Source organism: Aquarana catesbeiana, linkage group LG01, assembly GCF_042186555.1.
Source record: "Aquarana catesbeiana isolate 2022-GZ linkage group LG01, ASM4218655v1, whole genome shotgun sequence".
Classification (NCBI taxonomy): Eukaryota; Metazoa; Chordata; class Amphibia; order Anura; family Ranidae; genus Aquarana; species Aquarana catesbeiana.
This window is the reverse complement of record NC_133324.1, coordinates 473,329,150-473,349,825: the sequence shown is the minus strand read 5'-3', so window position 1 is coordinate 473,349,825 and position 20,676 is coordinate 473,329,150. Positions and strand designations below refer to the sequence as shown.

Sequence of the window (20,676 nt, the reverse complement as noted above, 5' to 3'; positions counted from 1 at the left end):
AGAAATGTTGTTCTAGACCTGTCTTTTTACCATGAGGAACCCATGAAATTGCTTTGAGGCCTTAGGGAACCCCTGCTAAGATTATTCAGCCTGTAGTTCATTGTACCTTAACATGATCAGAAAGATGTAGACATAATAAATAAAATAACAAAGAATTTGGTAAGGCCTAATGGTCAGCAGAAAAAAATACCCCATTACAGTACATAGTTAGTCAGTTTGAAAAAAGACACAAGTCCATCTAATTCAACCAATAAAATTTTTTTTTTTAAAAATCATACAATCCCACAGTTGATCCAGAGAAAGGCGAAAAACCGCAGCAAAGCATGATCCAATTTGCTACGGCAGAGGAAAAAAATTCTTCCTGGTCCCCCAAGAGGCAATCGGATATTCTCTGGATCAACTTTACCTATAAATATTAGTACCCAGTTATATTATGTACATTTAGGAAAGAATCCAGGCCTTTTTTAAAGCAATCTACTGAGCTGGCCAGAATCACCTCTTGAGGGAGTCTATTCCACATTTTCACAGCTCTAATAGGGCGTACACACGGTCGGACTTTGTTCGGACATTCCGACAACAAAATCCTAGGATTTTTTCCGACGGATGTTGGCTCAAACTTGTTTTGTCTACACACGGTCGCACAAAGTTGTCGGAAAATCCGATCGTTCTAAACGCGGTGACGTAAAACACGTACGTCGGGACTATAAACGGGGCAGTGGCCAATAGCTTTCATCTCTTTATTTATTCTGAGCATGCGTGGCACTTTGTCCGTCGGATTTGTGTACACACGATCAGAATTTCCGACAACGGATTTTGTTGTCGGAAAATTTTATCTCCTGCTCTCCAACTTTGTGTGTCGGAAAATCCGATGGAAAATGTCCGATGGAGCCCACACACGGTCGGAATTTCCGACAACACGCTCCGATCGGACATTTTCCATCGGAAAATCCCACCGTGTGTACGGGGCATAACTGTGAAGAAACCTTTCTGTATTTGGAGATGAAATCTCTTTTCCTTCAGACATAAAAAGTGCCCCCTTGTCCTCTGTGATGACCTTAAAGTGAATACCTCAACACCAAATTCACCATATGGACCCCTTATGTATTTGTACATGTTGATCATACCCCCCCCTTAATCTCCTCTTCTCAAGAGAGAATAAATTCAGTTCCTCTAATCGTTCATCATAGCTGAGCTCCTCAATGCCTCTTTTCAGTTTGGTTGCCCTTCTCTGCACCTTCTCCAGTTACACGATATCCCTTTTGAGAACTGGTGCCCAAAACTGAACTGCAAATTCCAGGATGAGGTCTTACTAATGATTTGTACGTGGGCAGTTGGAAGAATGCCTGTGGTTACAAGTGGAGAGGTTTCACTGGTCCCATGCCAATTGCTCTGCTGAGTAATGTTGGTATCAGAACTATGCAGGAACCTTCAGGCAGTAGATCAATCTGCCACTGTACAAGGAACCCCTGGCAACATCTGAAGGAACCCTAGTGTTTCACAGAACTTTTGTTGAGAAAGGTTTATCTTGGTGTTACGTGTATACGTCAAGGATGGAATACAAAGACAACAGTAATATCTGTCTAATCTCAACTCATATACTGTAACATTATATGTGAACACCTGGGGACAATATTCCCGTAGTGTACAACCTTTTAACATGTTAGCGTCTGGTTAGGAGTGGGTTGACATCTGGAGGGAGGACACAGAAATAACATGGCTCTAAACTAGCACTAGACTAACTAACATCAAGACTGTGCACACCCTTCTATGAAGCTACTTGATAAGTACCACAGTATGTTACAAATATAATTTACAGTATTAGATAATGCATATTGAGATAAAGTATAATAATAGAAATTGCCAGCTGATAAAGATTGGCAAGTCTAAAGTCTAGTACTCATGGGCCGAATGATGAGCGGCATCGGTTAGTTTAATAGAAACCGGCTGACATTCGGCCCATGTTACTACAGCTGGCCCAACAGAAGGCATCGTTCAGCTGGCCTCTGTCGAAGGGGCATGACCGAAAAAGGTCTGCCGATCAGCTCCCGATCACAGCTCTCATAACACAATAGAACAGAAGAGGAAAGCCCGCTGGGTTGAACAAAAAAAAAAAATAGCACCAAATGGCCGGCTTCTGTCGGACAGACCGACATAGACACAGGCCAAATGTCGGGGGTTTCTTTTTGAACCGGCAAATGTCTCCCGACATTCGACCCGTGTGTACCCGGCTTTAACCCTGCAGGAGAAAAGCTGACAGTGAAGCTGAGGTGAAGATAAGTATATTACCTGCATTGTATACAGTACTGTTTGTTTATTTTTTTAAGATGATTTTGGTAATGTAAGAGACATTAAAAGCCTTTAGGCAGTCCAGCCCAAGAGATTCCTACTATAACTTAGATGTGTTTTGGGAAGGCCCTTTACATTTACCAGTTGAATTTTTAAATCAATCTAGCCAATGGGAAAATAAGCATTGTCCTAAATTAACAATTAAAGGATATCTTAAAAAGTTACCAAAATAGATTTTGCTTCAGAGCTGTTCAGCCAGGAGGTAAAAATCTATGGTTATAAATAATGCATTTTTCTCAATTTAAAAAATATGAGTTTTAATAAAGTTACAAACGTTTTACAATTAAATAAGCAAACATTATATGCTGTTGGCAAAATTTGTCAGCAAGCTGAGTTTCTGTCCTAATGCCCAAAAACCTCTCCAAGTTGTGAGACACACAAACCTATTTAGCCTGTGATAAGAAATCTTTATTAGCATTCTGTAATGGTCAGGGTTGATAAGACATTTGGGCGGGAAGAAAAGTTTTTTCAGACACTCCTTATTCAAAATTAAGCTTATTTTGAAATGACTGTGCTTAGCAGTTGAAGCAATAGAACGAAACAGAAGCGTCAATAAAAATGGATGGTTTTAAAATAGACCATTACTCTTTGGAAGAAGCAGAACACCCTGCTCCAGCAAGTCAGCACCATGAAGAGGAGAAAGAAGCTCCAGGTAAGACAACAAAACTTTTTATGTCATTGTAAATGAAAGAACATATGCTAAGCTACTCATACATATTAGAGAATGATCTTTAACATAGGACATTCTTCTGTACTGTAAACAGACTTACACTGCAGTTATGTATGTATCATGTGAAACTGATATACTGTGTGTGAATAAGGGACTAGGGTGCAATTTGACTTAAAAAATGCTTATTAGAAAACTCTAGCACTGGGTTAATAATATAAATAGAAATGTATACCTGTCATGTTAATACATTATCAATTCTCAAGCAGGCATGCTGGCTTATAAATATTTCAAATATTTGTTATCTTTCTTAAAAAAATATATATATATTTTTTGTTTCTAAAATATTTAAAATCACAATCACCTTCACAGATTGTAATCTGAATTTTTTTATTCAAGTAAAATTTAAGTGATTCTGACATGCATGCTGTACATAAATGTCAAAATTCCCTATCCCTATTTTTTTTTTTCATGTCAGCAACTCAAAAAGAATTGAGGCCAAAGCATTAGCATGACAGTCAAGAAGTTGGCATTCTTAAAAGGACAATTCCTTAACAGTAGCCTCCTTTATTATCTCATGGCAAGGCAAATATACAAATATACAAAGTTGACTTTCCACTTACTGCACTTGAACATTTATATAGGTTTCTTAATATTTAAGATAAATTATTTCGAAATTAGCTTTATCTTTTTTCCAGCAAGTTAAAACGATAGCAAAAGTTTCCCTAATCTTCAATGAGAGCAAAAAATATTAACACATGAGAAGCCTTAAAAAATGTAAAAGTCCTTAGTACCCATAGTTTTTGTTAACATATTAATGGAAGATGCGGCCAATGAAGGACAAACACGTCTTGCAGTTCTGGGTCAGGGGTTTGAATCCAACTGAGGATGCTATCTGCATAAAGCTTGTATGTTATCCATGTTTGTGGGTCACCTTCAGTAGTCCTAAAATATATATTTGTAGGTTAATTGTCTTCAGGAATTCTACATACACTGTATTTTGCGTTCTAAAAAGTCAGCGCTATATACATGCAGTATATGAAATAGGGGTTAGTTTACAGGTCTGGTAAAATGAAAAGTGGGGCAGTGGTTTAAAGCAACCAGTCAAATTCATTATTTCTTAAAGCTGTTGATTATGCCGGCCAAATACACCAGTTTTGCAGTTCATCTGAGGATCTACAGGAATGTTTGACACCTTGATAGGTAAAGCAGATAGAAAATGGGAATCCCCATTGATAAGGGATCTGGCGTTGCTGTAGATTATGAAGTAAGGGTTTCAGTGCACGTTGTTTAGCCACAGTAATTGGGGAAAGGTCAGCAAAAAGCTGATAAGGATGGTCTTGAAAGATGAGGGAATCTTTTCCTCTAGCTGCAGCCAATAGTTGTTCTTTGGTGCGATAGAAGTGGAATTTTGCAATAATATCACAAGGGGGACCTTCTGGCTTGCGTGGTGTTAAAGCTCGGTGAATCCTATCTATCTCTAAACGATCGACCGGGATTGGCGGTAGTAGTTCTTGGAAAAGTGCGGTCATAGTAAAATGAAGGTCAACAATAGTCTCATGTATTCCTCGTATACGAAGATTTGATCGGCGTGCTCGATTTTCAGAGTCCACTAAGCGTGTTTGCAGAATAAGATTTTCTTCCTTAAGATTCTCTAATTCATTATCATTGGACAGTACATTCATTTCCATGTCATCCACTCTGATTTCTAGGTCAGAAGTGCGCTGGCCTAACTCACAGATTTCTTTTGTGAGACTTTCAGTTATATAGTCTGAGGTCTGCTTTAAGGCTTTCTGTAACATTTTTTCTATTTGTCTCAAAATATTTGGATGTAGGGAATGTGTTTGCTTTTCTTGTGAGGTGGTGCTGTATTTTCAAAGTCATTATAGGCATCCTGAGGTAACTGCAGCTGCTTAGCAGCAAGAGATGTGCCTGTGTGTGAGGAAGGAGGCTGTGCCATTTTACAGGAGCCTCTAGACTGTGTATCCTTGGCACTCTTTCGTTTATTTTTACCTTGGCGGCACCAAAGACCATTTTATTTATCCCAGGGTCACTAAGGGGGCTTATGGTAAGATTATTTTCAGTTTACCATGCCTTGCGGGTGTCTTTATCAGCTGAGGAGTCCCGAGAGATGTGGAGCTTCAGCTGGACATGTCTGTCGCCGGCGACTAAAATTAAGCAAGTAAAATTATATAGCACTGAATGAAAATGTAGAACCAGACCTAATGTCCTTTCAAGGGTTTTGGTGCTAACAATGCCTCTTATGACCTAGTATGACAATAAAAGTTTATAGGTTCATTTAATAGCAGGACATACTAACATTCAGTGAATTTCTAGAATCACTCACTATGAAGCAGGTTATTATAATATGTAAATTACCTTAACATTCCTGCACTTATTCAGCTGGGCAGTTGCTTGCAAGTTCCAATCTTGGCCCTCTTGCTGGCCCCATCTGCTGGACTTCAATATCCTAGCACTAGGTGTCAGGACGATAGAACTCTTGAAGTCTCAGGAGATATGTTTGGCATATAGTAAAACGGAACACGTAAGTGAGCGGGAGTTTAAAAAGGCTGATCGTTAGGCTTTGGGCACAGAAACATTTTTTGCAAACCACTGTACAACTGATGAGAAGAACCAGCATGTAATGCATACAAAACTAGTGCATTAAATGCATAAACTCGGTAATAATATAAAAACATTATATTACACTTATAAGAGTCCAATGGAAAAACATGTTTAACAGCTAATAGCAAATTTGTTATCTACAGCCTACATGATCAGGAGCAATCCAGCAAAGTCTATAGTCCTGTATGCAGATGACCAGCTTGTAATGGATAGACAGCATCCACCTGACGCTTTGATTTGTAGGGTGTAACGTACAGTATCTCTGTAGCAGCAAGAATGCTTATATAATCTCAGACAAGTTGTTTGATGTGCTGGAAATATTCTACTGTGGCTGGCATCAAGGGTTACCCTAATGGGGTGTACACACGGTCAAACTTTTCGACCGGACTGGTCTGATGGACGCCAACGGACCAAATCCGGCAGAGAAGCCGATCGTGTGTGGGCTTCACTGGACCTTCAGCAGACTTTTCCAGTCGCAAAGCTGATGGACTTTAGACTTGGAACAGGCTTCAAATCTTTACGTCGTAACTCCGCCGAACCCAGAAATCCGCTCGTCTGTATGCTATTCCGACGGACAAAAAACGACGCTAGGGCAGCTATTGGCTACTGGTTATCAACTTCCTTATTTTAGTCTGGTGTATGTCATCACGTACGAATCCATCGGACTTTGGTGTGATCGTGTGTAGGCAAGTCCGTTCATTAAAAAGTTATTCGGAAGTTCGTCAAAAGTCCGTCAAAAGTCCGCTGGAAAGTCTGTCAGACCACTCCGGTCGAAAAGTCCGCCCGTGTGTACGCGGCATTACTGTTCTTGTTATTCCTGGTCTAACCCATCCACCAATAAAATGGCTGCATTACTTGCAAAGACCACTTAGGAGTTAGTAAAATCCTATGACATTCACAATCTAAGATTAATATGCATTCACTAGCAGCGTTGTTGTAAAGTGCAAATGTCTGTGGAAGCACAAGGAATTGGTGAAGTGCAAAATATTTGTCAACTGTAAGGCAAATGTGGACCTGGACAAGTGAAAAAACAGGGAATTGCCAGTACACAGTGGCTAATGTTAGCAGGTCTAGGGGTTGAAAATTCCAAATTTTGGCAAATCTTTGGCAGGGGGTAAATACTTTGATTAATTTTTTTTAGATGATAGATTGTTATTGAATAATACGGTAAGGTGACAACAGTGTGCCGCGGCACATGTTGAATTTCAGCTCTATTTGTTCTTTCAAAGAAGTTCCTTGAATATTATCTTTGATGATTAGCAATAAAGCTTTTGTGGCTGGACTTCGGGTATTGAGCACTATTGTTTTTATGGGTATTTTTGACAATGAACTTTTATGTCCGGAAACTGTGGCACACTGAATGGATGAAGTATATGTAGTAATGGATATGTATGTCTCAAAGGGGATCTGGTGTGTGGCTGTTTAACCTCTAATGCCCCGTACACACGGTCGGACTTTGTTCGGACATTCCGACAACAAAATCCTAGGATTTTTTCCGACGGATGTTGGCTCAAACTTGTCTTGCATACACACGGTCACACAAAGTTGTCGGAAAATCTGATCGTTCTAAACGCGGTGACGTAAAACATGTACGTCGGGACTACAAACGGGGCAGTGGCCAATAGCTTTCATCTCTTTATTTATTCTGAGCATGCGTGGCACTTTGTCCGTCGGATTTGTGTACACACGATCGGAATTTCCGACAACGGATTTTGTTGTCGGAAAATTTTATCTCCTGCTCTCCAACTTTGTGTGTCGGAAAATCCGATGGAAAATGTCCGATGGAGCCCACACACGGTCGGAATTTCCGACAACATGCTCCGATCGGACATTTTCCATCGGAAAATCCGACCGTGTGTACGGGGCATAAGAGGGTAATGAGTGAGGTAGAGTGTGGTTTGGGTAACTTTTTCTTTAGCTTACAATTTGTAAGTGAATGCAGGCTGAATCTAGAGTGAATGTGAAATTTGACCATTTAAATATACAGTATCTCACAAAAGTGAGAACACCCCTCACATTTTTGTAAATATTTTATTATATCTTTTCATGTGACAACACTGAAGAAATGACACTTTGCTACAATGTAAAGTAATGAGTGGACAGCTTGTATAACAGGGTAAATTTGCTGTCCCCTCAAAATAACTCAACACACAGCCATTAATATCTAAACCACTGGCAACAAAAGTGAGTACACCTTAAGTGAAAATGTCCAAATTGGACCCAATTAGCCATTTTTCCTCCCCAGTGTCATGTGACTTGTTAGTGTTACAAGATCTCAGGTGTGAATGGGGAGCAGGTGTGTTAAATTTGGTGTTATCACTCTCATACTGGTCACTGGAGGTTCAACATGGCACCTCATGGCAAAGAACTCTCTGGAGATCTTAAAAAATAATTTTTGCTCTACATAACGATAAAGCCTAGGCTATAAAAAGATTGCCAAGACCCTGAAACTGAGCTGCAGCATGATGACCAAGACCATACAGCGGTTTAACAGGACAGGTTACACTCAGAACAGACCCAGCCATGGTCAACCAAAGAAGCTGAGTGCACGTGCTCAGCGTTATATCCAGAGGTTGTCTAGGGAAATAGACGTATGAGTGCTGCCAGCATTGCTGCAGAGGTTGAAGGGGTGGGGGGTCAGCCTGTCAGTGCTCAGACCATACGCCACACACTGCATCAAATTGGTCTGCATGGCTGTCGTCCCAGAAGGAAGCCACTTCTAAAGATGATGCACAAACACTTTGTTGAAGACAAGCAGACTAAGGACATGGATTACTGGAGCCATGTCCTGTGGTCTGATGAGACCAAGATAAATGTATTTGGTTCAGATGGTGTCAGGCGTGTGGGGCGGCAACCAGGTGAGGAATACAAAGACAAGTGTGTCTTGCCTACAGTCAAGCATGGTGGTGGGTCTGGGGCTGCATGAGTGCTGCTGGTACTGGGGAGCTACATTTCCTTGAGGGAACCATGAATGCCAACATGTAGTGTGACATACTGAAGCAGAGCATAATCCCCTCCCTTTGGAAACCGGGCCGCAGGGCAGTATTCCAACATGATAACGATCCCAAACACACCTCCAAGTCAATCACTGCCTTGTTAAAGAAGTTAAGGGTAAAGGTGATGGTCTGGCCAAGCATGTATCCACACCTAAACCTTATTGAGCATCTGTGGGGCATCCTCAAATGAAAGGTGGAGGAGAGCAAGGTCTCTAAAATACACCAGTTCCGTGATGTCATCATGGAGGAGTGGAAGAGGACTCCAGTGGCAACCTGTGAAGCTCTGGTGAACTCCATGCCCAAAAGGGTTAAGGCAGTGCTGGAAAATAATGGTGGCCACACAAAATATTGACACGTTTGGACCAATTTGGACATTTTCACTTAGGGGTGTACTCACTTTTGTTGACAGCAGTTTAGACATTAATGGCTGTGTGTTGGGTTATTTTGAGGGGACAGCAAATTTACACTGTTATACAAGCTGTACACTCACTACTTTTCATTGTAGCAAAGTGTCATTTCTTCAGTGTTGTCACGTGAAAAGGTATAATAAAATATTTACAAAAATGTGAGGGGTGTACTCACTTTTAAGAGATACTGTATGTGCTCCCCTTTTGTATGACCAGAGTGTTTTACCAAAAAAATAATGGTAAATGCTTGCATCTAAGTTAATATTAACAGGAAGTTAATGTCTCAAAGTTAAACGTGTATTTGGCTTATGATAATTGTGTTATGCATTGATCTGTTGTTACATCTTCCACTGTAGCACAGGATCCATGACAACTTGCTATGAGTATGTTTGCTGCTAGACTGTATGTATGCAGTATCCAAGAAGATAAGGCATAGGCCTATCAGTTATTGCTAGCTGTATTGAGCAGCCCAGTAGATAAGATGTAGGACAGTGTAGATATACAAGAACATTTCAGTGCACAGCAGAAGGTGTTTTAAGAGATAGAAAGGGGTTTCTACTCAGCAATATTTATTTAGTGCCCATTCACAAGAGCTGATAAGCTGTGTCTCGAAATGCATGCAACCATTGTGCCATTCCCTGGCGGACTTTTAACCAACCATGGCAGCCTCCATTCATCTTTATTGATGAATAAGACTTTCATTCAAACATGTTATACTTACCTGCTCTGTCTCAGTGGTTTTGCACAGAGCAGCCCAGATCCTTCTTTTCTCGGGTCCCTCTTCGGTACTCCTGACCCCTCCCTCCTGTTGAGTGCCCCCACAGCAAGCAGCTTGCTATGGGGGCACCCGAGCCGAGTCACAGCTCCCTGTATCCATTCAGACACAAAGCCGTGACCCGGCTGCCTTTCTCTCTTAATTGGCTGACTAACTTTGATTGAGAGCAGCGGGAGCCAATAGTGCCGCGCTGCTGTCTCAGCCAATGAGGAGAGGAGAATGCATTAAAATAAAAAAACCTTCTGACTTTACAACTACTTTAAGCTTTGGCAATAAATCCTGGCAGCTGATTGAATACTTTGCACAACTGCACCAGATTCTGTGTGCAACAGTTTTAGTATATCCCCCACCATAGAGGCCACAAACAAGTGTCCGTGTAGTTGTGATCAATCTAATGACAAAACAAGACACACTATAGTGTTTCAAAGAAAAATAAAAAGTGCTTTAACAAAGGAATGTTCTCCCAGCTAACATAGATTCACACCACACTCGCCGGATAGAGCTGACCACTTGTTTTTCGCAAGTGAGTCAAAAAGGCGTGTGTGTATAAGACCAGGGATATATTGGTGTCAGTTCTTCCACAAATCTTCCTTCAGCTCTATGATAAGTATACAGCTTTGCCCCATAATTTTCATCTTAAAGCAGTTGTTCTCCACATAGATAATATAAAGGAGAGGAGCCCTGAATATTGAAAGTATGTTTATTAGACATGTGCACTGCCGAAAAATTTGTTTGTTTTAGTTTTCGTTACATTCATTTTTTGTTTTTTTCGGAAATTTGAAAATTTGAAAAATTCGTAAATTCAAAAATTTGGAATTCGTAAATTCGTATATTCGAAAAATCGTAAATTCCTAAATTCTAAAATTTGGAATTCATAAATTTGTAAATTTGTAAATTTGTAATTTGTAAATTCGTAAATTCGCAAATTCAAAAATTCAGAATTCGTAAATTTGAAAATTCGTGAATTCGGAAATTCGAAAAGTCTGAATTCGTAAAGTCAAAAATCCGGTATTCGAAAATTCTAACATTTTGCAAATTCGAAAATTCTAAATCTGAAAATAAGAAAGGAGTGAAAATCCAAAAATCCAAAAATTCTAAATATTAACTAACTAATAATAACTAAATATAAAATTATAGGTATTGGAATTTACTTTTAAATTTGGCTGTTAGTGAATGTAACGAATACAAATTTAACTGAAGTTACAAATTATCTGTAATAACGAATGCCGCATCTAAACAAATGGAATGGAATGAAATAATAATAAATAAAACAGAGGGAATATAATACCTCAGCATAACACTCACCGCAAAGGCTGAACAATTGATTGATCCAAACTACACCCCATTCCTAAATCAACTCAACCCTAAATTAAATACTATCTCCAGGACTGAACTGACCTGGTCTGGAAGGTTAGCAGCATTTAAAATGAATATATTGCCACAATTTATTTACATGTTCCGAACCCTCCCCGTCCCAATCCCAAACTCGTTTTTCTCTAAAGCACAGTCACTAATTAATACATTTTTATGACAGGGAAGAAAGGCTAAATGCGCCTTCCAAAAACTGATTAAATAAAGGAACATAGGAGGGATGGGTCATGTCCTCATAAAAGACTACTACCAAGCAGCTATTTTAGCACAAATACGACAGTGGTATGCTCAGAACCACACACCCAGATGGTACGAGCTAGAGAACCATCAAAGCCCAAACAAAAAAATATCTGATCTACTCTTGGCAAGTAGCTTTATGACCCACATTCCTATAGACATCTCATCTACTATGGTAGCAGCACTACAGACCTAGAAAATACTCCTAAAAATTCCCACAGATAATGCATCCTCAAAATCCATCCCCCTACCTATTTCAAGCTTACAACTCTTAATACCTAATTTAAATGTTAAACATTGGTGGTCCAAAGGTATCTCAAATGTTACTGATCTCCAAATTGGCCCTTCGCTCAAAACTTTTAGGACACTCCAAATAGAATATGGTTTAAACAATAATGACCTGTTTACTTTTCTCCAGATTTTACACTTGTTAGCAACGATTCCTGACCCCTCTATTACACTACCCTGGAGGACAGCTTTATATTTTACAAACCCTACTACTACAATTAAGGGCATTTCCCTATTTTATAACATCAACAACAATAACAATCAAAAATCAATATTTACTAAATCCCCCTCTATGAAGACGTGGGAAATTGATCTGACGACCTCTTACTCCACCGAACAATGGAAGACAGCATTGACATCCACCTACAAAGCCACTAAAAGTGTTAATCTCTGGGAACTTCATCAAAAACTACTGTTAAGATGGTATTTAACACCCACAAGAATAGCAGGGTTTGACCTGCAATCATCCCAACTGTGCTGGAGACAATGCGGTCATAGAGGATCACTATTCCACATATTCTGGAAATGTCCAATATTACAACCCCTCTGGTCAACCACTTTTAATATCATAACTCAAATAATGGGTGCACAGGTCCCCAATAACCCAGGAATGGCCATTTTATCCCTAGGGATAGAATCAATCCCACCTCCCCTGAGGAAAATAGTATCCCATATACTATTAAGTGTGCAACTGGAAATCGCTAGACATTGAAAACAAAAGGGAGTGCCAACCTTTACTGAAGTAATAAGAACCACTAATTTACATATATCTTATGAAATTATGTTTGCTATATCCCAAAATAACACTTAATCACTAAAAACAAACTGGAAACCCTGGTTAGACTGGTATAATGTAAATAAAGTTTGAGCTATACTGTCTACATTACAAACAATATTGTCAAATTATGTTCCTTTGTTCCAAATCAAATCCCACTATATGCTATATATTATATGTTAAATGGTTATGTTACTAGATTCCCTTTTAGGACAGCTCATTTTGAATACACGGGTTAACAGCCAAAATGACCAACTACAGGACACCTGCTTTGTGGTTGTGGGTCATTCCCATCTGCTCTTATCTGGTGGCGCAGTATGTGCCCATGTGAGGCGGTGCCGGATAGAGGGCGGACGGGGCCCATGGTGCAGGGCTCTGGTGCCCCTCAGAGACACTACAGATGGCTCCGAAAGCACTATTGGCTGCAGTTACTAGCCCTATTGATAGATAACAAATGTCTTTTAGCAAGCTATCTAGTTACATGTCAAGTACAGAGTATAACCCTGCATATCCACATAACTTCCACAAAATGTACTGTCCATATACATTGCATACTTTTGTCTTTTTATTTTATATTTATGTTTATGTTTCCAAATCCCTTTGTGATTTGTATTTTGATTAAAAACTTTTCAACAAAAAACTACTGAAACAAAATAATAAATAATAATAATACGTTTTTATTATTATTATTAACATTATTTATTATTATTAATTTGTTATGTTCCATTCGTTTTGATACGGCATTTGTTATTACGGCTAATTCGTAACTTTGGATAAATTTGTAACATTCACTAACAGCCAAATTTAAAAGGAAATTCCAATACCTATAATTTAATAGTTAGTAATAGTTAAGTTATTATTAGTTATTATTTCAGAATTTTTGGATTTTCGTTCTAATTTTCTGATTTTTTGTTCTTTTGAATTTTCGGATTTTCATTCTTATTTTTGGATTTCCGAATTTCCAATTTTTCAGATTTTATGAATTTCGAATTCCTGAAATTTCGGATTTTCGAATTTTGAATTTTCGGATTTCCGAAATTTCGGATTTTCACATTTCTGAATTTTGTATTTTCGAATTTTTGAATTTCCAAATTTCCTAATTTTCGAATTTCCGAATATTTGAAAAAATTTGGAAATGTGAAAATTCGGAAATTTGGATATTTCTGAATTAATGAATTTGCCTAAATTTGTTAAAAAACGAATTCGGATCTAAACGAATAGCACATGTCTAAAGTTTATTAAAAAAAAATGACAAGCACCACACTTACAACGAAAGAAACTGTCACCAGCCTGTAATAAACTTGGAAGTCGTTGTTATCCAAGATGGCCACCACTCACTTCCTGTTCTGGATGTGACATCAGCCAGAAGTACCGCTCAACATGTTTCATCATCAAAAATTGACATCCTCAGGAGCTAGCCTAGCATTGCAATTGAAGAGAATATAAATGTTTACGCGCAAAATAATAAGTACTGGCAGAACGATATCTTAGTCTAAGAGAACTGCTGCCTCTACCAGTTACTACCACTAGGTGGAGTACAGAAATGAGAAGAAAGTGAAGTAGATGTGACGCTGTTCTGTGGTGTTTGTGCACTTAATTTCTAATAAACATAAATATGTCAATCAGATATAATGGATATGTATTGGTGCGTTTTGATTAAAAGTGTAAAAGTATAATAAGATTAAACTAAATTTTAATAATAATAATAATAATGCTAATCTAAATCTCAGAAAAAAAGGGAACAGTTAGGTCCCATGTGACCTGTATATATATAATCCCATATATATAACTATAAAGTGCTCATGTGCTAGTGAAAAGATTATTTAACCACTTATCAAAATGGTGTCTATAATAGATTAATATAAACTAAAATTATATAGTCCTGTTTGGTGAATATTCAAAAAGGTGCTTCTGTGCTGGTGAACTATTAGTGATGGCAATTTCCACTTTTCAAGGGTGATCACCCCATACGTGTCTTATCCGTGCTCTTATTGTGGCTGCACTCACTGGAATTTTCTCCCCCTCTTGGGGTATGGAGCATTCACAGTATCTGCCACTGTGTAGCACTTTAAAAGCTGAATGATCCCCGCTGTGATGGCTGTGATGGCAATCCTCCAATCCTGTACCATATATCATACAGAACATAGGGGAGAAAGGAATCCCAATAGTGTAGTACTATTTCAGCTGTTTATTGCTTAAAAAACCATTAAAAGGTACTCACATTCAGTAAAAAACATTAAGGCATTTGTTGCTGACACTAGCGCCGGTGACCGGAAGTGATGCAAGGATGAGTGCTGACCCTGCCCTACGCGTTTCATCACTCTGACGTCATCTGGAGCGTGCATTGTGCTTGCCTCATCTCCTTTTTATAATGAACCGTGACCTGAGTGGCTTGTAATTACGGTGGCCATTTTGGGTGAGATAATGTAGACCGAAGTCCGCTGATGTAAACTTATGTGTGCTTATAGCAGCCATTTTTGGTGAGGTTACACAGACCGAAGTCCGCTGATGTAAACCTATATGTGCTTATAGCGGCCATTTTTGGTGAGGTTACACTAACCGAAGTCTGTAATAACTAGTGCGGATTGTGATTTGCTTTAGCGGCCATTTTAAGTGTGATATTACAGACTGAAGCCTGTGAATGTATACCTATGCACATTATCCTCGCCCTTTCTAAACAGGATTGTGCAGACCGAATTTTATTAAATAAAATGTAATAATAATAATAATGATAATAATAATGCTAATCTAAATCTCAGAAAACAGGATTGTGCAGACCGAAGTCTAATAACCAATCTATGTTGTTTACTACCTACTATGGCGGCCATTTTTCGTAAGATTATTATAAACTTATACTGCCACTGCTTGGGATTTTTTTAAATGTATCCCTAAGTTTTAAACGGTCACACTGCATTACTAAGTCTAGAACTAAATCAAATACAATTGCACAGAGATATGTCAAAATAAAATTTGCATATAAAATATTACACATAAATCCCTGTTTTGCTACAAACTATCAATAATTTAAAATAATTTTAATTATGCAACATCACATACAATCTCAAACCCCAATATATGGTATAATAAAATGAAATGGTATAAGAAAATGTTTTTATTGGGGTTTGAGATTGTATGTAACGTTGCATAATTAAAATTATTTTAAACTACGCTCCAAATGATGCCCACTCAAACTTCTTCAACAAATTTTTTGATACACTAGACAACTATCATTCCACACATCTAATAGTGGGTGGTGACTTCAATTTAGCTGCTCTTTCGGCTCTGGACAGAAGCAAAGTTGTCCCATCCTCTAAAGCTTTCCCAAAATCTTTGAACAGATCACTATATAATCACCAATTAGTAGATACTTGGGGAGCTCACAATATAGGTATCAAATCCTACACATTCTATTCCCACCCGCATGACAGCTTTGCTCGACTTGACTATATCTTCTGCATCCCAATCCTACTTGCCAATTCTTCTAAGCAGATATCCATTCATGTCCTTGGTCTGATCACCATATAATCTCCTTTAACACTTCACGCATAAGTCTAGCCAACACAACACACACATGGCGAATAAACGACTCCTTGCTCACAGATCCATCAAACAACCAACAAATTCTATCTCACCTTGAGCAATATTTTGCACATAATGTAACACCAGACATGTCTCCTACAAATATCTGGATGGCGCATAAAGCGGTAATGAGAGGCCATCTGATAAATATTGCCTCAATTAAAAACAAATCCAAACTTGCAGATATTAGATCCCTCACAAATGATCTAGACCATTTATATCACAGAAACAACCAAAACCCATCTAGTGACCTTTTTAAACAGATTCAAGAGAAACGCGCTACTTTAGACACATTATTAGCATCGGACACCGAAAAGGCCCTCAGATGGTCTAAAGCCAGATTTTTACTCAATAGTAATTCATACTCCACCATGTTCGCTAGAAAACTTAATCAATCTACGAAACCACCCCACACATACAAATTGAGGAACCCATCTGGAAATACGGTATCCCATCCCAAAGAATTCATTAAACTATTCTTAGACTTCTATAAAAATCTTCTTTCCACATCACAATCATCCCCCAAACAGTCCTCCTTGGACTGGCTCAACAACATTACATTACCCACTCTTTCCAGGGATCAAATTGAATCTCTCAATGCCCCTTGTACAGACGCAGAAGTTAGCAAAATCATTGGAACTTTAAAGATATCAACAGCCCCTGGCCCAGACGGCTATTCCACTTCCTACTATAAAAAATTTGCCCCTACCATTACCCCACACCTTACTAAACTGTATAATAATATCTTACAAGGTGGCCAATTCCCATCTGAAATGCTTTTAGCTAACATGTCCCTTCTTCCCAAACCAAATAAAGACCATTCCACCCCTCCAAACTACCGTCCAATATCTGTTATTGACAATGACTTAAAAATATTTGGCCGTATTTTGGCAGACAGATTATCAGCTGTTATCTCTCCATTAGTTGATCCTGACCAAACAGGTTTCATTCCTAACATACAATATACGACTAACCACAAATATCATTCAAGACTCAAACATACATTCCAAATCCACATTATTACTCAGCCTTGATATACACAAAGCTTTTGACAGCGTTTCCTGGTCATATCTTGACACTCTACTCCCCAAATATGGCATCAACAGTGAATTCTTACATGGCTTTAAGGCTCTCTATCACAACCCACAAACACGTATCAAACTCCCAGGCAACAACTCTGACTTTTTCCCCCTGACCAAAGGTACCAGACAGGGTTGCCCCCTATCCCCTCTACTTTTCGCCCTCGCGATAGAACCTCTTGCCTGCGCTATAAGAAACAACACAGATATTAAAGGATATCTCAAGGGTTCCAAAGAATACAAGCTAAGTTTCTACGCAGATGACATGCTTTTCTTTATAACCGACCCTCTAATCTCCCTACCCAACCTAACTAAAACCCTTGCCATCTTCCACGACTTGACAGGTCTGGGTGTAAATCTATCTAAATGTTCAGCTTTACCAATCAATATTCCCCCAGCCTTAATAGCTATACTTAAAGACAAATTCTCATTCAATTGGAATGCAGATTCATTTAGATATCTAGGTATCCAAATTACACCTTCATATAAAACTTTTTTACCAAGAAAACTACCCACCCTTATTTAACAGTATTAAAAATCTACTTAAACTTTGGTCCTCATACCAGATTTCATTCTCGGGCAGAATAGTGGCTGTAAAAATTATGATATTACCCAAACTTTTATTTTTTTTTTAGAGCCCTTCCTCTTATTCTACATAAAAAAAACATTAGATTCTCTACAGAGAGAGATCAACAAATTCATATGGCTAAACAAGAAACCCAGATTTAGCTATTCCCTTATGTTTAGACCCCAAATAAAAGGAGGACTCAGCATTCCGAACCTTTGGCTTTATTATCTATCGGCCAGATTTACCCAGTTGGCCCAATGGTATGCCCCTTCACTCCAAATCCCTTGGCTCCAGTTAGAAGAAGAATCTATCCTTCCCTACAATCTACAAGGACTTCTCTGGTCCAAGACTATACCACCACAAAAAATAAGACCCTTAAACCTCATCATCACTCACACCCTTCAACTATGGAACAGACAAGTTTCTAAATTTAAGTTATCCTCTGACATTCCCCCCTTGGCTTCCTTTCTAGGTGACCCTCGTTTTCCCCTCCTGGATAGGGCTCAAGATCAAAACTGCCTAATGAATTGGAAATCACATAACCTAACACATTTAAAATCGCTCTCCCACAACAATTCATTCCTCACTTTCTCCAGTCTACAAATGAAATTTGATTTTCCACCTACTGAGCTAGAGAACTACAGAAATATTAGACAATTCTATCAAAAATATCACTCACTTACACTCCATCCCCCCTTTACACAATTTGAACAAATCTGTATCTCCTCCCCTCGTGATAGTGGTTTAATCTCCAGAATATATAAAAGTTTAAACGAGTCCAATATGCCTGAGAAATCAGATCCCATGCTACAATGGGAATCAGATTTAAATACCTCATTTATACTCTTGATCAATGGGATACTATTTTTACAAATCTCCATAAATGTACCAAAACAACCTCGATCAGAGAATCATCCATCAAATTGCTCTATAGATGGTATCTTACCCCCGCTAAACTTAACTCATTCTATCCCTCACTATCCCCACTCTGCTTTAGAGGTTGCCCCTCCCATGGTACACTTCTACATATCTTTTGGGATTGTCCCCATATAAAAAACACTTGGCATAAGGCTAGCTTAATCATTAAAAAAATATCAGGTAGGAAGATTTCTCTTACACCCCAGATCTGTCTTTTATTCTCCCCTGTACAGGATATTCCAATGACTAGCACAAGGCTAATCCACACATTCCTCAGCTCTATTCATTGGGCCATAGCCTTCAATTGGCCCTCCACTACGGTACCTTGGTCACAAATTCTCAACCGCATGATGAACATCAAACTCTCTGAAAGAATTCACCACACATTATATGACTCTATGCCACTTCATCAAAAAATATGGTCTCTCTGGGACACCACCTCTCAGATTTAGAAACATTTCTATTACATATATGTAATTGTCCTTCTCTCTCCCCTCCATGACAATACTCTTGACTGGCCCGATTATAACAATGTGCATTTTTTCATCAGACTAACCATAATACTCTTTTATTTTCTGTACAACATTTACTGTCATAGATATTTGTATACATACCTGTACCATCATTGTAATTGTTTTATACCTTGACCTTTTACATAATAAAAATCGTTTGTAAACAAAAAAAAAATTATTTTAAACACCACAGAACAGCGCCACATCTACTTCACTTTTTTCTTAGCATTGCAATTGATTCTAGCATCACTTCTAGCACACACCTCGGTTGCATAGATGCATATCACCAAAGGCTTCTGATCATGTAAAATAATCATTATTATCACACTGTTCACTCCCTTAATAATGAGAACAGGGGACAGAATTTCACCACATAAGTGTCACATCCAAACTGAGAACATAACCACAGTGAGTCTAAACAGCCAAAAAGAGTCATTGCTTCCAATTAGACATTTGTCTATGGCCATCCATAAAGTTTGTTTTTACATATTCCAGTATATAACTATTTGCAGTTTCCAAATATAGCAGAAGTTCAGTTTATTCGATCTTCCAAATGTTAATACCTTTTAATTATCTAAATGCAACTTACTTGTTGTCATTAAAGGGGACAAGGTATTATACTGTGACTTTCTAGATGCGTGATAAGGCAATTTGATTGTGGAAGTAATACAAACTTTTTTTTCAAAAATAACATGGAATTACAAGGCCATTAAACATGGCTACAACTTAGCTTTTGTAAAAATATTTCTCTTGTCAGGCAAAGCTCGTATTTGGCCACAAGATGAAGAAGGCCTCGTTACAAGCTGTTATCTTAAATCTTCTGAAACACAGTACAACAGTAACTGTAAAGAAGTTCTGAATAATAAAAAAACAAGGACTATGGTCACTAAATAGTGTTGGATTATTTTGCAAATTTCAATGAGAATAAGGCTTAGTTAAGTTCTGCTTTAAAGTGTTAGTTCACCTTTACAGAAAAAATGTAAAAGGTGAACTAACACCGTACACCCTCCCCACATCCTTGATCCCCGCTGTACTTACCTTCGGTGATGCTGAGCTGTCAGTGCACACGCAGCCGGTCCTGCAGTCTCAGGATATGAAATCTCCGCTTCCCTCTCTATGGGCAGTGCTTCCGGGACAGACCAGAGCGATTCTGATTGGTCAGCACCTGCACAATAAATCACACTTCTCCATTCCTTAAGTGCTGAATAGAGAAGGAGAAGAGTGGGGATTTCAAATGACCAGACCACTGGAGTGGCTGAGTGGCACTAATGGAAGTAAGTAAATTTATTTTTATTTATTTTATTTCAGGTACTTATATAGCGCAGCGCTTTACATATATATTATACATTCACATCAGTCCCTATACCCTCAAAGAGCTTACAATCTAAGGTCCCTAACTCACATTCATACATACATGGGCCAATTTAGACAGGATACAATTAACCTACCAGCATGTCTTTGGAGTGTGGGAGGAAACCGGAGTACCCAGAGGAAACCCACGCAGACACAGGGAGAACATGCAAACTCCTGGCA

At 38.6% G+C, this 20,676-nt stretch overlaps 1 protein-coding gene across 1 annotated transcript in view; it reads left to right on the top strand.

Annotated features, from left to right (window-relative positions):
• The first annotated feature begins 2,809 nt into the window (after positions 1–2,809).
• HEMGN (hemogen) overlaps positions 2,810–20,676 on the top strand; it is a 38,367-nt gene continuing 20,500 nt past the window's right edge. Inside the window, exon 1 of the mRNA XM_073591251.1 lies at positions 2,810–2,998. Coding sequence (XP_073447352.1) covers positions 2,905–2,998 — 94 coding nt within the window. The 5' untranslated portion in view covers positions 2,810–2,904. The remainder of the gene's footprint in view (positions 2,999–20,676) is intronic.